The sequence below is a fragment of the Stegodyphus dumicola genome, chromosome 8, assembly GCF_044657685.1.
Source record: "Stegodyphus dumicola isolate Sdum_Otavi_A_Nest chromosome 8, ASM4465768v1".
In the NCBI taxonomy this organism is placed as follows: Eukaryota; Metazoa; Arthropoda; class Arachnida; order Araneae; family Eresidae; genus Stegodyphus; species Stegodyphus dumicola.
The window spans coordinates 116,893,010-116,906,317 of NC_140775.1; the positions used below are offsets into that span (position 1 = coordinate 116,893,010).

The 13,308-nt window shown below is 34.9% G+C and overlaps 1 protein-coding gene across 1 annotated transcript in view; it reads right to left on the minus strand.

The window, feature by feature from the left end:
- Window positions 1–273: 273 nt before the first annotated feature.
- The window catches only part of Ercc1 (DNA excision repair protein Ercc1), a 49,840-nt gene continuing 36,805 nt past the window's right edge, over window positions 274–13,308 (minus strand). The window contains exons 7-10 of the mRNA XM_035354770.2: window positions 7,664–7,763; window positions 7,134–7,205; window positions 2,075–2,143; window positions 274–1,843 (exon numbers count right to left, since the gene is read on the minus strand). Of these exons, the coding sequence (XP_035210661.1) occupies window positions 1,790–1,843; window positions 2,075–2,143; window positions 7,134–7,205; window positions 7,664–7,763 (295 nt within the window). The 3' untranslated portion in view covers window positions 274–1,789. The remainder of the gene's footprint in view (window positions 1,844–2,074; window positions 2,144–7,133; window positions 7,206–7,663; window positions 7,764–13,308) is intronic.

A 13,308-nucleotide genomic window follows, 5' to 3' on the forward strand; every position in this document is an offset into this window, starting at 1 on the left:
TTTGTACTGCTTTATTTTTATTTTGGATGACCCATTAGAAATGTGTTAGAAGTACTCTACTGGATAGCTCAAATCTGCAAAAGAGGATGGATGCTTTTGTGGAGAGGACTTCTTAAGGAAAACTGGAAAATGCATTCACATTACTCATGGGAGAAATTAGAAGCCTTTGTTTATTTTATCTCAAGTGAACAAGTGACTAATTGAGAAACAAGATGGAAAAAAACATCCTTCCATTCAAGAAAATCAATGTAAATAATACTCCTCTAAAAAATATGAATTTTTAAAATAAATTTTATTTTAATATTTTGTGCACAATAAAATAATTTTTATGATTAATGCATGTAATAATATTTACTTTCCTTCCAAAAATATTTATATCATATCAAAGTAAAATCCTAAATATTTTCAGGTGAAATTTAACTTCTATTTACTCAACACATTTTTTCCCCTCTCTTCAAGTTCTGCTTACTGAAAGTCAATTATATAACTTTCTTTAAATGTGAAAGTTAAGAAACATAAAATAAATTATTTTAATATATATTTAAAAAATTTAGATAAGCATATAACTCAGATGTAGTTTCCGAAATAGATATTTTATTATTTTTTTAGGCCAATATAAAAAATTACAGATTTTTTCTGAATTTATGTATTCTGGTGTATTATAACAGTTGCCAGCAACTACGTCAGATTATTAATCCATACATTTATTACGGGATATTTTTGAAATGTCCTGGTCAATTATATTTAAATATTAACAACTCATTTTCAGAATATACAGCAAATCAATTCCATGAATGCATATTAATAGCAGTTCTTAATTTACTAGTAGTGCTCTTTATTTTTAACTGAGATTCATGTCTGAGAAAGTAAATTTATATTTCCTTAATTATGAGACTGTTTTCAGACTTTCATATGCTGGCTTTTCTCTCTTTCTTTTTTTCCCTTATATATTTTTAAAGTTTCAAAAGTACTTTTGTCATAATAAGTTTTTTTTAATAGATATGAAAAATTAATGGTACTCTTCTCTTACCGGGACCTGATTCAGAAAAAAAAATATATATGTGTGTGCATGTATGTTTATTATGTGTATATATATACACATTTTTAATATGTTCCCCATAACAGCAAAGTACCAAATTAATTATGTCTTTGATGAAAAATGTAAAACTATAAACAACTTAATCCAACATTTTTCAGTTAACTAGAAATACTGACATCTACAACACAAAGACATGTAGCAATCTGCTATGAATGGCTGAAGTGAATGATATGCAGCAGCAGGAAGCAATTTTCTGAAGTGAAAACCATCCACTATTTGAAATGCCAACTTGGCTTTCAACACTAGCCAGTGATGAACTATTGTTTGCCAACTGTGAACTTGAACCATCAGAACAGAAATCTTGGTCAAAGGACTAATCAGAGATCTCTTTCTGTCTTTAGACAAAAGTTAGAGATATATGGACAGAATGTTTAATTCCTTACACTTTCACATTACTGTCTGCATCTGTATCTAACCTAAAAAGCTTTCCTCTCACAACAGATATATAAATATATAGTTAATTCCTATTCTTAATATAATTCATAACTTATTAACTACATGTCAGTCGAATGCTCAGAAATATCAAAACTCATTTAAAGGGAATGTATCAAACTTTAGAGTGAAACTTTTCAAGAAATTAGAGGCATTAAATTATCTTTAGGTCAGAAAGATTAAAAGAAAAAACACAGATGATATAAATACACAGATAAATTTTATGAATACAAATGTTCATGCATTTATTCATGGAATCTATCTAGCTTCATTTCTCAGCGGTTTCCTCAGAGCTTCATAAAGACGTTTTGCCTAAAAGAAAGAGTCACATTTAAAATAAATACTTAAGTTTTATTAAAAAATTTTGAAAATTATTTCTGGCACAGAGGATAGCTAACTTAGGTGAACCCAAACCCTTTTTTTCACTTCGTTTTTAATAATTATTTTCAAAGAAACAATGTGAAACTTCTATAAAAAAACAATATTCCCATTTATCAATATTCTTTGAGTATAGTTTGAAATTAGTTCAAAATCATATCTTACCTTTAATGGTCCAAAACCAGGACATGCAGCTAACTCTTCTATTGAAGCTTGTATGATACCTTTTAAAGTCTAAATATCACAGAAAATATATAAACAAATACTTTTAAAATTTCTATTTCTTAGTGTTATATGCAACAGATATATACTTCTTTGGGCAGGGGTGAGGGAGAAAAGCACTTGAATAATCAGTAAAACTCAATCTTTGTTTACATGACATTAATTTAATTAAAATCAGTGAAATGAAAGCCAGAGATCTGCTATAGAGGAAACAAAATTTAATAAATTTGAAAATATGAATTTAAACTTATCTGTTAAATTTCTGAACAACAAGTGCTAGAGTAAATATTTTAAAATATATTCACTTAAGATCTGAAATCTAGAAAAGCTAGTCAATGCAGTTAAACTAAATTATACAAACTTATAAACTATATAAAGCAAATTAAAATATTAATTTAAAACTCATTTCTACAAAATCCTCTAGACACCAGGGCAGATAACCCTGATTTATTATGGTAATAAATCAGATCATAATTTCAGATACACATAATTAATTTATTCCACATCTAAACTGCATATAAGTTGCCAAGGTTCATTTTAGAAAATTTATGTTATCTTTTAGGATCATGCGGGGACATGATAGACCACTATAGAAGTAAACATACACAAAAATTTGCAATTAAAATACATTTATTAATCATAGATTAACAAAGTTAAGGTAGATGGATGACTGGCTACAGGTCGCTACAACAGTTTTTTCTTAAATGTCTAAACAACACACATTTTATTTTGTTAATTAAAAATACTCTGCATTTAGAATAATGAACAAATTAGTGTTTTGCACTAACCTGAACTTCACTTTAACCAATTATCTCTCATTACATATCTAAATATTACAAGTCATTAATTTTAAGTTACTGTATGACAATACAGAAGCCAAAATACATGTAAAATGAGTTAAAATTTTTTCTTCATCAAGTGCATGCAACAATTTGTCCATTTGTACCAACTGCTATCTCTGCCTCACTCAATTTCTGCGCCATAAGAAGGTCCTGTTTTGTATTAGCTGAGAAATGCTTGGCGCCAGAGAGGAATCTTGGCTAATGGTGCATGCGCCGCCGGAATTGGTGTTGAAATGTATTCTGTGAGAAACTTGATTTTTGTAGTACATTGAAAGTTGCGTTTCATATGTTACGCTTTAAGGTGAAACCTAGCGCCAGAGAGTCGCTATGGAAAATAAATGTATTGAAACTGTGTAATGTGTGTGGTGTTATTTTATTATGATATATAGCTATCAATGGATAATAGAATAAGTCAATGCAGGTCCAATTTATCAAGAATTCTAGAACACAAGAACTTCCACCATCGATCTAAATTTGGTGTAGGAGGAAATATACTTGGAATAGGGACTGCAAATTTAAGATCTTCCATGCACTCAACAACAGCTGTTTAGATGCTCCTCTAGCTATGCAAACAACAGCAGATAGATAACAACCGTCTATATGTCTCAGTCAGAAGAAGAAGCATAAGAATCTTATTTTCCAAAGCTTACGACCCATTCAGAACCTTAGTCAGAAGATGAAGCATAAGATTTATCTGAAGACAGACAATTCTGAGGCAATCTTGCTGGGTGAATTGGACTCGCAACCGCTGACTGGGAACAAGGCGTCAGCGTCAGATCTTTGATTTTTCTGATGTGGGGCAAAAGCTAAAACTGCCGCCCTCACCCATCATCCTTTAAGTTTCTCTAACAAGTTCTAATTTGTTTAATAAATACAGAAATAGATAGGGTTTGAGGTAAAAACCTAAGCTCCATTTTATAGTAAATGCTTTACTTGCTTTTTTTTTTTTTTTTTTTGTTATAAAGGGAAAATACATACCAAAGTTACATAACTAGAAAATTGCCCCCTTGTTTTTTTTTTTTGTTTGTTATAAAGGGAAAATACGTACCAAAGTTACATAATTAGAAAATTGCCTCCTTCTAGGAGAATCGCCTTTCTGGAGAGCTTACTTCCTGATTCAATCCTAATCCTAACTCTAATCCTGAAGTGCTTCTAACCCTCCAGTCCTCGCCACCATTCATTTTTCCGCTCTAGGGGGAACGGGCATCTCCTAAGCTTCTCACTATTCTGTATTATTGCATATTGGTTCAATTAGGTCAGATTATATGAATATGGCAAAGACAAGAGGGCTATCTGATTAGAGGATACGTTCTTTTGTGGAGGAACTTTTTAAAGGAAACTGGCTCGTATTCATGTTACACATGAGAAAATCCACGAAAACAAACCTTGCAGCCAGCCTGTTCACCTGGGTTTGAACCCTGGCAAGGTTGAACTACCAGTATTCAGAGGTCATTCAGCGGTATGTTTTGCCTTTAAGTTAATAACTTCATTTTGAATCATCTTTGATAAATATGATTTCTTTCCCTTTGCTAAGTGCTTTGAGTGGTATTTAAGAGTTGAATTACATTTGGCAAGCGGAGAGATTAAATTAGAAAATTTACTTCGCTAGGTCGAGGACACTTTGTGAACAGGCTACTTGGGATTTCATCAGATCCAAGAAAAGAACGACAGTTTGTTGAAAGATACATGACTATATAGAATCTCTCTCCATTTTTCTTTCTCCGTGTGAATGAGTCACTCAGTGTCATGATCGATGCCTTGGCACGATTTCATTTGTTGTACTCAAATTTTCCATGTAATCATGCACCTCTGTGGATTTCAGATGCTTCGTGCTCAGTTAATTTTGCTAAAACTTTTTTCCAATTAATGAAGCCTGTAGTATGGTGTAGTGGGAGCACTATGTTTCTGATAAATCTTGCAGGGTGTACAAAAAATTGCATTCTTGTTTTTAGAATATGTAAACCATGATCTTCTAGCTTTTCATTATATACTAACATTCTGTATCACATGTCAAATGTCTACCATCATGTTCAATAGGACTGAGGTTTACATTTTTTGGATGTTTATTGGCTAATAATACTGATTGACTGCTTAAGAAAGACTGTTGGTGATCGTTTATTGTTTTCTATGACCAGCCAACTGCATGGATCCAACAAATCAAAATTTTTTAGATTTTCATCTTTCTGCTGCCCACCCCCATATAAATGAAGAGATCTTTATATCATGGTTTCATGTTCTCCAGCTACTATCGATGGAGAAGGTTGTTCTTTCAAATGCTGATTTGTAGATTGTTTGGGGATGATATATGCAGTCATGTTTGATCGTGCAAATTGCACAAGAAATAGTAATACCCTCTAGAATCTCAACATAATTGGAATTGCGGCAGGGTCTTATGATTTACTTCTTCCGTGAAGTTATTTTTTCATCTTAGCTGAAATTTGTTTTCTCTGTTTGGCCTTATCTTCGGCTCACTTTCTATATTCCGCTTTTCTTCCCCTCGGCACGCAGATGATTTCTTTTAATCTAAACGAAATTCACCATGAATTGCCTTAATAAGAATAAGAACTGACGTAATTACACTGAATAGTATTAAAAAAATGGTTGCGTATCGCTAAATATAGTGTGAGCTATTAAAAGCAAGCATATCTAGGAGGGGGGACCCCCCCAAAAAAAGAGTACTGAAGAGACTTGATAACTATTTAAAAAAAAAAAAAAAAAATCTAGCTTTAAAATCCAAAATGTGCTCCACTGTTCCGATTCAAACCAACGATGAGCCTAAGTTGCGTTGCCAACTGGCTGCAAACAATTCTAAATGCTTTGCTTCATCTTGAATACATAATAACGGTGTCTTGTATATATTCAACGAATATTAATTTGAATTATTTCATTTATACAGGATGGTCCAAGGTTAATTTTTTTTGGGGGTTAGCTCTTAGAAAATAGTTACAATGCTTCTCCATTTCCCAGCAGACGTTGCTATGAAAACCAGGTGGCTTCTTCAACAAGCTATCGGCTTATAAGGTGACGCAGTCACTAAAGTCAGGTATCAAGTTCAATTTCTCATTTGAATGCACCCCACCCAGACAGGAAACGATAGAGGGACTCCAGATGTTACTGACAGGGTCAGTCTTATTCTATCATTGATGCCTGGAGTCCCTCTATTGGTCTCTTTCTGATGTTATATTTATAGTTGTAATCGGCTGTACTTAATTTTAACTCATATTCATTTAAAAGGGTTCTTAGTATTTAATTATAAATCTTCTTAAAAGAGGTTTTTAAACTTGGCCTTAAAACTATTAACATTGTACTAAAATTAGAGAGTTGTTTTAGTGAAAACATACCAAATACGATCCAGCGTTATATTTGAATTTGCCGCCCGGGGCAAGAACTTCGGCTTGCCCCCTGCTAGATCCGGAACTGACAAGCGTCACACTTTTAAGTATTCTCAAATGATTGTTCTTCTCATGACCATGATGGCTGTGAAGATACATCAACATCCTTATTTATTGGGAAGCTGGACTTGGGGGACTGTGCTCTGTACTGCAAGGAGAAGCCAAAGCCTTACCTATTTTCATTCTTTTTTTAATAATTTCCATACTGTGCAAAAATCCTCTCCTCCTCAAGTGCAACAACTTTAAACCTCAGCTTCTCAAAAATGAAAATTGCCTAATTTCTACCCATTCAAATTAAATTTCTTTCTTAAACTATCTCCAAGCAACAAGAAAAAGGTAATAACTTAAAGACATTTTTCTAAATAAAAATGGCCTAATCCTTTCAAAAATGACAAATGCTCGTTTTATGCAAAATTTCAAGGAATTTGTTAACTGTATTTCTGTCATAACTGTGACATTAGCAGTAATAAACAAATCAGAAAAGTTTACACTTCATACGAAGCTGAAATTTCCTTCAAACAAAACATGTCTTCAGTGCTGAAAGTTTAAGGAGGGAATCCCTAACTGTCCGTGCCTCAAGAGAAAACTGTGCTTAAATGATAATATATTAAATTCATTAAGAATTAGTACAAAAACATTAAACTCATTATGAACTAGTACACAACTATTCATATATTAAATTCATTACACTGTGTGAATAAGCACAACAATAGATTATATTTTACCAGTAGTAATTTACTGCATTGAAAATTAATTTCACTAACTTACTTTGAACGTGGAGAGGAGAACCATAGCATCTGTTTTATTTACTGATCTTATTGTAGTCAAGCAGTCAATAAGCTGAATTAAATAGAGGAGAAAGTACAATAAAATAAAATACAAGAATGTAACTTTTCATAAAAGCACTATATTTGTAACATTTGCTGCAAATTTAATTAAAAAATTATATTATTCAGTTAATTTATTCCATAATGGAGACTAATTAAACATATAATACGACTTTAATTTGTAATTAAATTGGAAGTAAATAAGTTGGACAAATAATTATAAGGTAGTTAGCTAAAATACAATAAATAAATTTCAGTTACTGAGCTTTTCAAAGATAAATTTATAAATCAAATTATTTGATTAATAATAGAAGCCTTAAACTTTTACATTTAAGTATTTTAAATGCAAGATAACATATAGATGAGGTTACTAGTTGAATGCACAACTTTTAATATGCAAATTTTAAACGAAAATCGTTTACACTGAATGTTAAAGTCTGGTTTATTATGTATAAAAGTTTATTTACCTACCTGTGAATAATTATCATTATCTTGTTTTTCTTTTATTAGGTCAGCTGATTTATTTTCAAACATTTTATATGTTTCAAGATAATTTCCAGCTTCTTCTGCACTATAAGTAAATAAAACATTCAGTCAGTAAAGAGACTAGAAAAATATTTTCTTTTTTAAAGCAAGCAAGTATTCTTTTAAAGGGACATACATTGAGTAACTTTAATTAGTTATAATATGGCAAATAAGAAGTGTTGGTATCTACCTGTTAAAGTGGTCACTTTGGTCAAGTACCAAAATCGGAGGATTAGTTGCCAGAATTGGCAAATTTGTAATACAAGTAATAACAGTAACTTGTAATAAAAGTAATGTATCATAATATATATATAGTGTTCAATGTGCATAATGCAAGATGCCAAATTTGAGCAATTTTCTGTAGCAAAAACACCCTGCTGTATATTTGGGAACTGTATTATCAAATATAGTATGTGTGATATTTACTGTACCATATAATCCTTATTTAACAATTCAACTTTGTATTTAAATTATTTTCTTTTTTTGATATATAGATAGTGTTTGGGGATAAATATTTATGCAATGTAAAAAAATTCTTAGTATTCTCTTGCTATCTTAACCCCTTAAGGACCAGCGCTGGGAGAACGAAGTGCAGTCACGGGATTAGACCCGCTAAAATGGATCCTCACCACCGGCCCGCACATTTTCAGCAGTTAAGCCTAATAATAATTGTTGGAAAATATAGCTTATTTTTAAAACTTTTACTGCATCATCTCTCCTCCTTGAAATGTTTATTTAATTTAGTCCTTATTTTAATGTAATATAGTAGTTACTTCTACTTCTTTTTCTTGCTGCCACTGTTTGCATTGAGAACGGACTGCTTCAACCTAATTGAGATGCAAAAACGAAACATGATGTTACGTCATCTGAAAAGCCGATTCGTGCCGATAGCTGATTGGTTGCCGTGAGATGATGTCATTCCACCTTTTGCTATAAGTATCTCGCTTCGCTCTGGCTCAATGCTATATCTCGCTCACATTTTAAGACGTGCATCTGCTCGCTCCTGATTTTGTGATATTAGAACTCTTCTTTTATTATACCTGATCAGAGTGCATGCCGCTGTAACAGTAGGTCGGCATTGCAATAGACTCTGGTTGCTTTCTCCGCTGCTTCATTTTCTGCCATCCGCTCCACCATGGATCGAATGATTGATTTTATTGCCTCTGAGATTACCAACTTAGAATGCATCAAAGAAGCTGATGGATCTCTCTCATCTAAGGACGCACGAGACCTTAAATTCCTTCGACGCCTCAAACTTTTCATTGACAGAGAACTGAACGCTGATCGTTCTTCTACTTCTCTTCCCAAACCAAACATCCCTGCTCCTAAGGTTAATGACAGTGATTCTTCAATAACTGGAATCAACAAAACTAATGTCAGACGAGCCAGCAGCCCTGCGCACTCAGATGAAGAGCAGTCGAAAAAACATAAAGCACTGAATGAAGACAGCTCCGACACGGACTCAGGTCCTAAAGGAGATTTTACTAGAAGACTAAGAAAACCCTCTCGAAAGTCTACTCTGACGGATTCCTCTGTTTTGTCAGAAGTTTCGACAGCTGAGCCGACCACGGAAATAACTTATGATAATATGGATACAGCCCCAGACGTGGATAATATGGATAAAGCCCACGCTAATGTGGCGCCATCTAGTGAGATCCCCGAAAAGCCGGCTGCGAGTACGTCTCAGACGGAAAGCATGGTGCGGCCTATCGGTGCTGCAGATGAGGTCACGTGCCCGGCTGGGCTAATAGGTGATGCTCATGATCATGAAACTGGTACCAATTCTGCCGAAAATAATGAGCAGGATGTGGATAAATTCATACATCCAAATAAAGTGAGCAATAAAGCTCCCCCGATTATTATACAGGATGGTAAATACTCCTGGTCAAAATATAAGGAAATGTTTAAAGATGCAGGAATTAAGCTAAAATCAGGTATAATGAAAGCTCAAGACCACTATGAGCTAAAAGTTGACAGTATAGAAACTCATAAGAGTTTAACTGCATTACTTAATGCCAAAGGAGTGAAATATCACTCATTTATTTTACCCGAAAACAAGAAGGTTAAAGTTGTTATACGCAGCTTACCGATCGACACGCCAACCTCAGAGATATCTGATGAACTGATAGATAGAGGTTTCCCAGTTGAACGAGTCTCGCAATTAGTAAGACGCAGAAATGGAGAAAAATTTAATCTGCCCCTGTTTCTAGTTATTTTGAAGAGGAATGAAAAAGCGAGAGGGATACATAATATAACTAAATTATGTTTGCTGAATGTTAAAGTAGAAGCTTACAAAGAAAGGAAAGGGCCGGTACAATGCTTTCGGTGTCAAGCATTTCATCATGCCCAGGCAGGATGTATGCATGACCCGAAATGCATGAAATGCGCTGGCGATCATTATTCAAAAGACTGCCCCAAGCCAAGAGAAGATAAACCTAAGTGTATAAACTGCCAATTAGATCATACAAGCAACTACAGGGGTTGCCCGAATTTTCCCAAAATAAATACTCAAAATCCGCCTTTGAAGAATTTCAGTGATAGAGTAATTATCAATAAATCTTATGCCGCCGCTGTTGGCGGGCAAACAATGAATACTCTAGATGAAGCTAGAAGTATTTTTGAAGGGCTTAAAAACCTTGTTGAGGCTATTAAGGCTTCCGGCATTCTACAAGTAAATTTAGCTCCTAGCGCCAATGCTAGTAGTTTCAACGCGGTCAATAATGAACCCAATCATGGATAGGAAAGATAATAATTTTAGGCCAATCAAGATGTTAGTGTGGAATGCTAACAACATAAGAGGAAAGAAAGATGAGTTGGAGGACTTTATGTATGAGAACGACATTGATATTTGCCTGATCTCCGAGACGCACATCACCCCAGGAGACAGAGTTAGCATCAAAAATTATAGAACCTACCGATGTGATAGGTTACATCACAGAGGAGGTGGAGCACTCATCTACGTTCATTGTAAATATTCATCTTGTTTAATTTCGACTGAAAGAGACAAGGGCTATGAAATTGTGATTGCCTCTATTAGCTTGCCTAAGATTGGAGATACCTTATTTGCGGCAATCTACAACCCCCCTACTAATAGGCTAACTGAGGAAATGTTACAAAATATTATTCCGGATTCTTCAATAATGATTGTTGGTGGCGACCTCAATAGTAAGCATAAAGATTGGGGCTGCCGTAGCACTAATCACAATGGTAAAGTACTGAGAGAGTATATCAGTAACCACCCAGTTGATATATTTGCGCCTGACGTACCGACGTTCAGGCCCAGCAACATCAGGTACACTCCTGATATTCTAGATATCATCTTGACTAATACAGGAATTAATATGGTGCTGGAGGTTCGAGACGACTTAAGCTCTGATCATACTCCTGTGATTGCTACACTAGGGGTCACCAGTATTAATTATACGAATGTTAAGACCCATACCGACTGGAGAATGTACCACAATGTTGTGAAAGTGAGGCTCCCTAAATTAGGTGCTATGAAAAGCCCTTCTGATATTGACAAGGAGATTGATAAGTTTACTACATGTCTTAATGACTCTTACTATGAGGCCACCAAGGTTACTCAAAGGTCTTGTAAAATCGCTAAGATTCCAAGGTACGTCAAATCTCTCATAGCCGAAAGAAACAGGCTGCGAAGGAGGTATAATATCACCTGGGACCCAATTATTAAAATGGAGTTAAATAGGATCAGTAAGCATATTAAGCTTGAAATGCATAAATTAAAGTGTGAGGCTTGGAATGTTAAAATGGAGGAGTTAAACTTAGACAGTGATGCCTTCTGGCAGTTTACAAAAATGTTAAAGAGGACGCATCAGTGTGATAGGCCAATTATTGACAACGGCGTCACTGCTTATTCAGATACTGACAAATGTCAGATTTTTGCTTCACATCTTGAAAAGCAGTTTTCTCCCAATCAGACACCTCGTAATATTCACTTTGAGACCCAAGTCAGAATGAAAGTAGAAGAATGGCTAGGTGCTCCCACGGCTCTAAATGCCGATGGTTTAACTAATCCAAGAGAAGTTACGGATATTATCTCCAAATTGAACCCCAAGAAAGCCCCAGGTATTGATGGAGTTACAAATTTAATGATCAGGAACCTCCCGCACGGTGGAATCACAAGACTTTCCAGCATTTTTAATATATGCATTACGTTATGCTACTTCCCGGACTGCTGGAAGTACGCAAAAGTTTTCCTACTACCGAAGCCTGCAAAAGACATCACTAAGGCGGAAAATCACAGGCCCATAAGCTTGCTCTCTAATATAGGCAAGATCTTTGAACGAATAATTTTAAGGAAATTCCAGCCTTATTTACAGGTACTTCCGGAAGATCAGTATGGATTTAGGAGCGAACTTTGCACATCTAAACAACTGATTAGGCTTGTGGAATTTATCGGCTCTGCTCTGCATCATAAGAGTTGTACTGCAGTGCTCATGCTGGACGTGGCCAAAGCATTTGACCGTGTCTGGCATGAGGGCTTAATATATAAATTGATAATGATGAATTTGCCTAGAGAACTGATCTTACTCACCAGATCTTATATTGCAAATCGTTACTTTACAGTTAGCTGCAAGCAAAGTCATTCTGGATACAAAACTATCGCTGCAGGCGTCCCCCAGGGGTCCTGTCTTGGCCCAGTACTCTATCTTTTCTATGCGGCTGATTTCCCGCGGGATAAACTCAACAGAAATACATTGCTGGCCTGCTATGCGGATGACACCGCTGTAGCGGTCAGATCTATTCAGCCTAACAGGGCAATTTCTGTTATGCAGGATATAATTATGGACATTGAGGAGTGGTGCTCCAGGTGGAAGATTTCCATCAATGCGACTAAATCACAGCTACTTCTTGTTAGAAGGAAGAAAATACTGGTCTCAGTTCAGCCACTTTACCTATTCGGCCAACGTGTCCCGATGGTAAACAAGGCCAAGTATTTAGGTGTTTACTTGAATCGAAGACTCACGTGGAGTACGCATGTCAATTACATTGCAAACAAGACCAGAGGAATTGCTCAACAATTACAAGTACTGCTAGGGCGCAGCTCGCAGTTAGATCTGAGAAGGAAAAGACAGATTTATATTTCCATTTTAAGACCAATTATGTGTTATGCGTCCCCTGTCTGGGCGACTGCTACGAGCTCAGATATCAACAAATTGCAGGTGACTCAAAACACAATCTTACGCACCATGACAGGAGCGCATTTTTACATCCGTAACAAACTCCTGCACGATGATTTACAAGTTGAATATATTGACAAATATCTGCAAAAACTTAACAGCAAGTTCTTTGACAAAGGCTTGAATTGCAGTAAAGGAAACTTTAATGCTGTACTGAACTATGTCTGCATTCCTGAGGACTACAATATCAGGCCTTTTACGGCTCACAGAATGAGGGATCACAATTTTGTCACTTAGCCCACTCGTTTTCAAATATGTAAATAACACATTTTTATGCGTACATTACTTCACTTTCATTTGTTTATTACATGTTCAACACTGTATCCTATGCACATTTCATGTATTTTCATTTCTTTTGCATCTTCATAGCTCCATACACGTGATTATTAC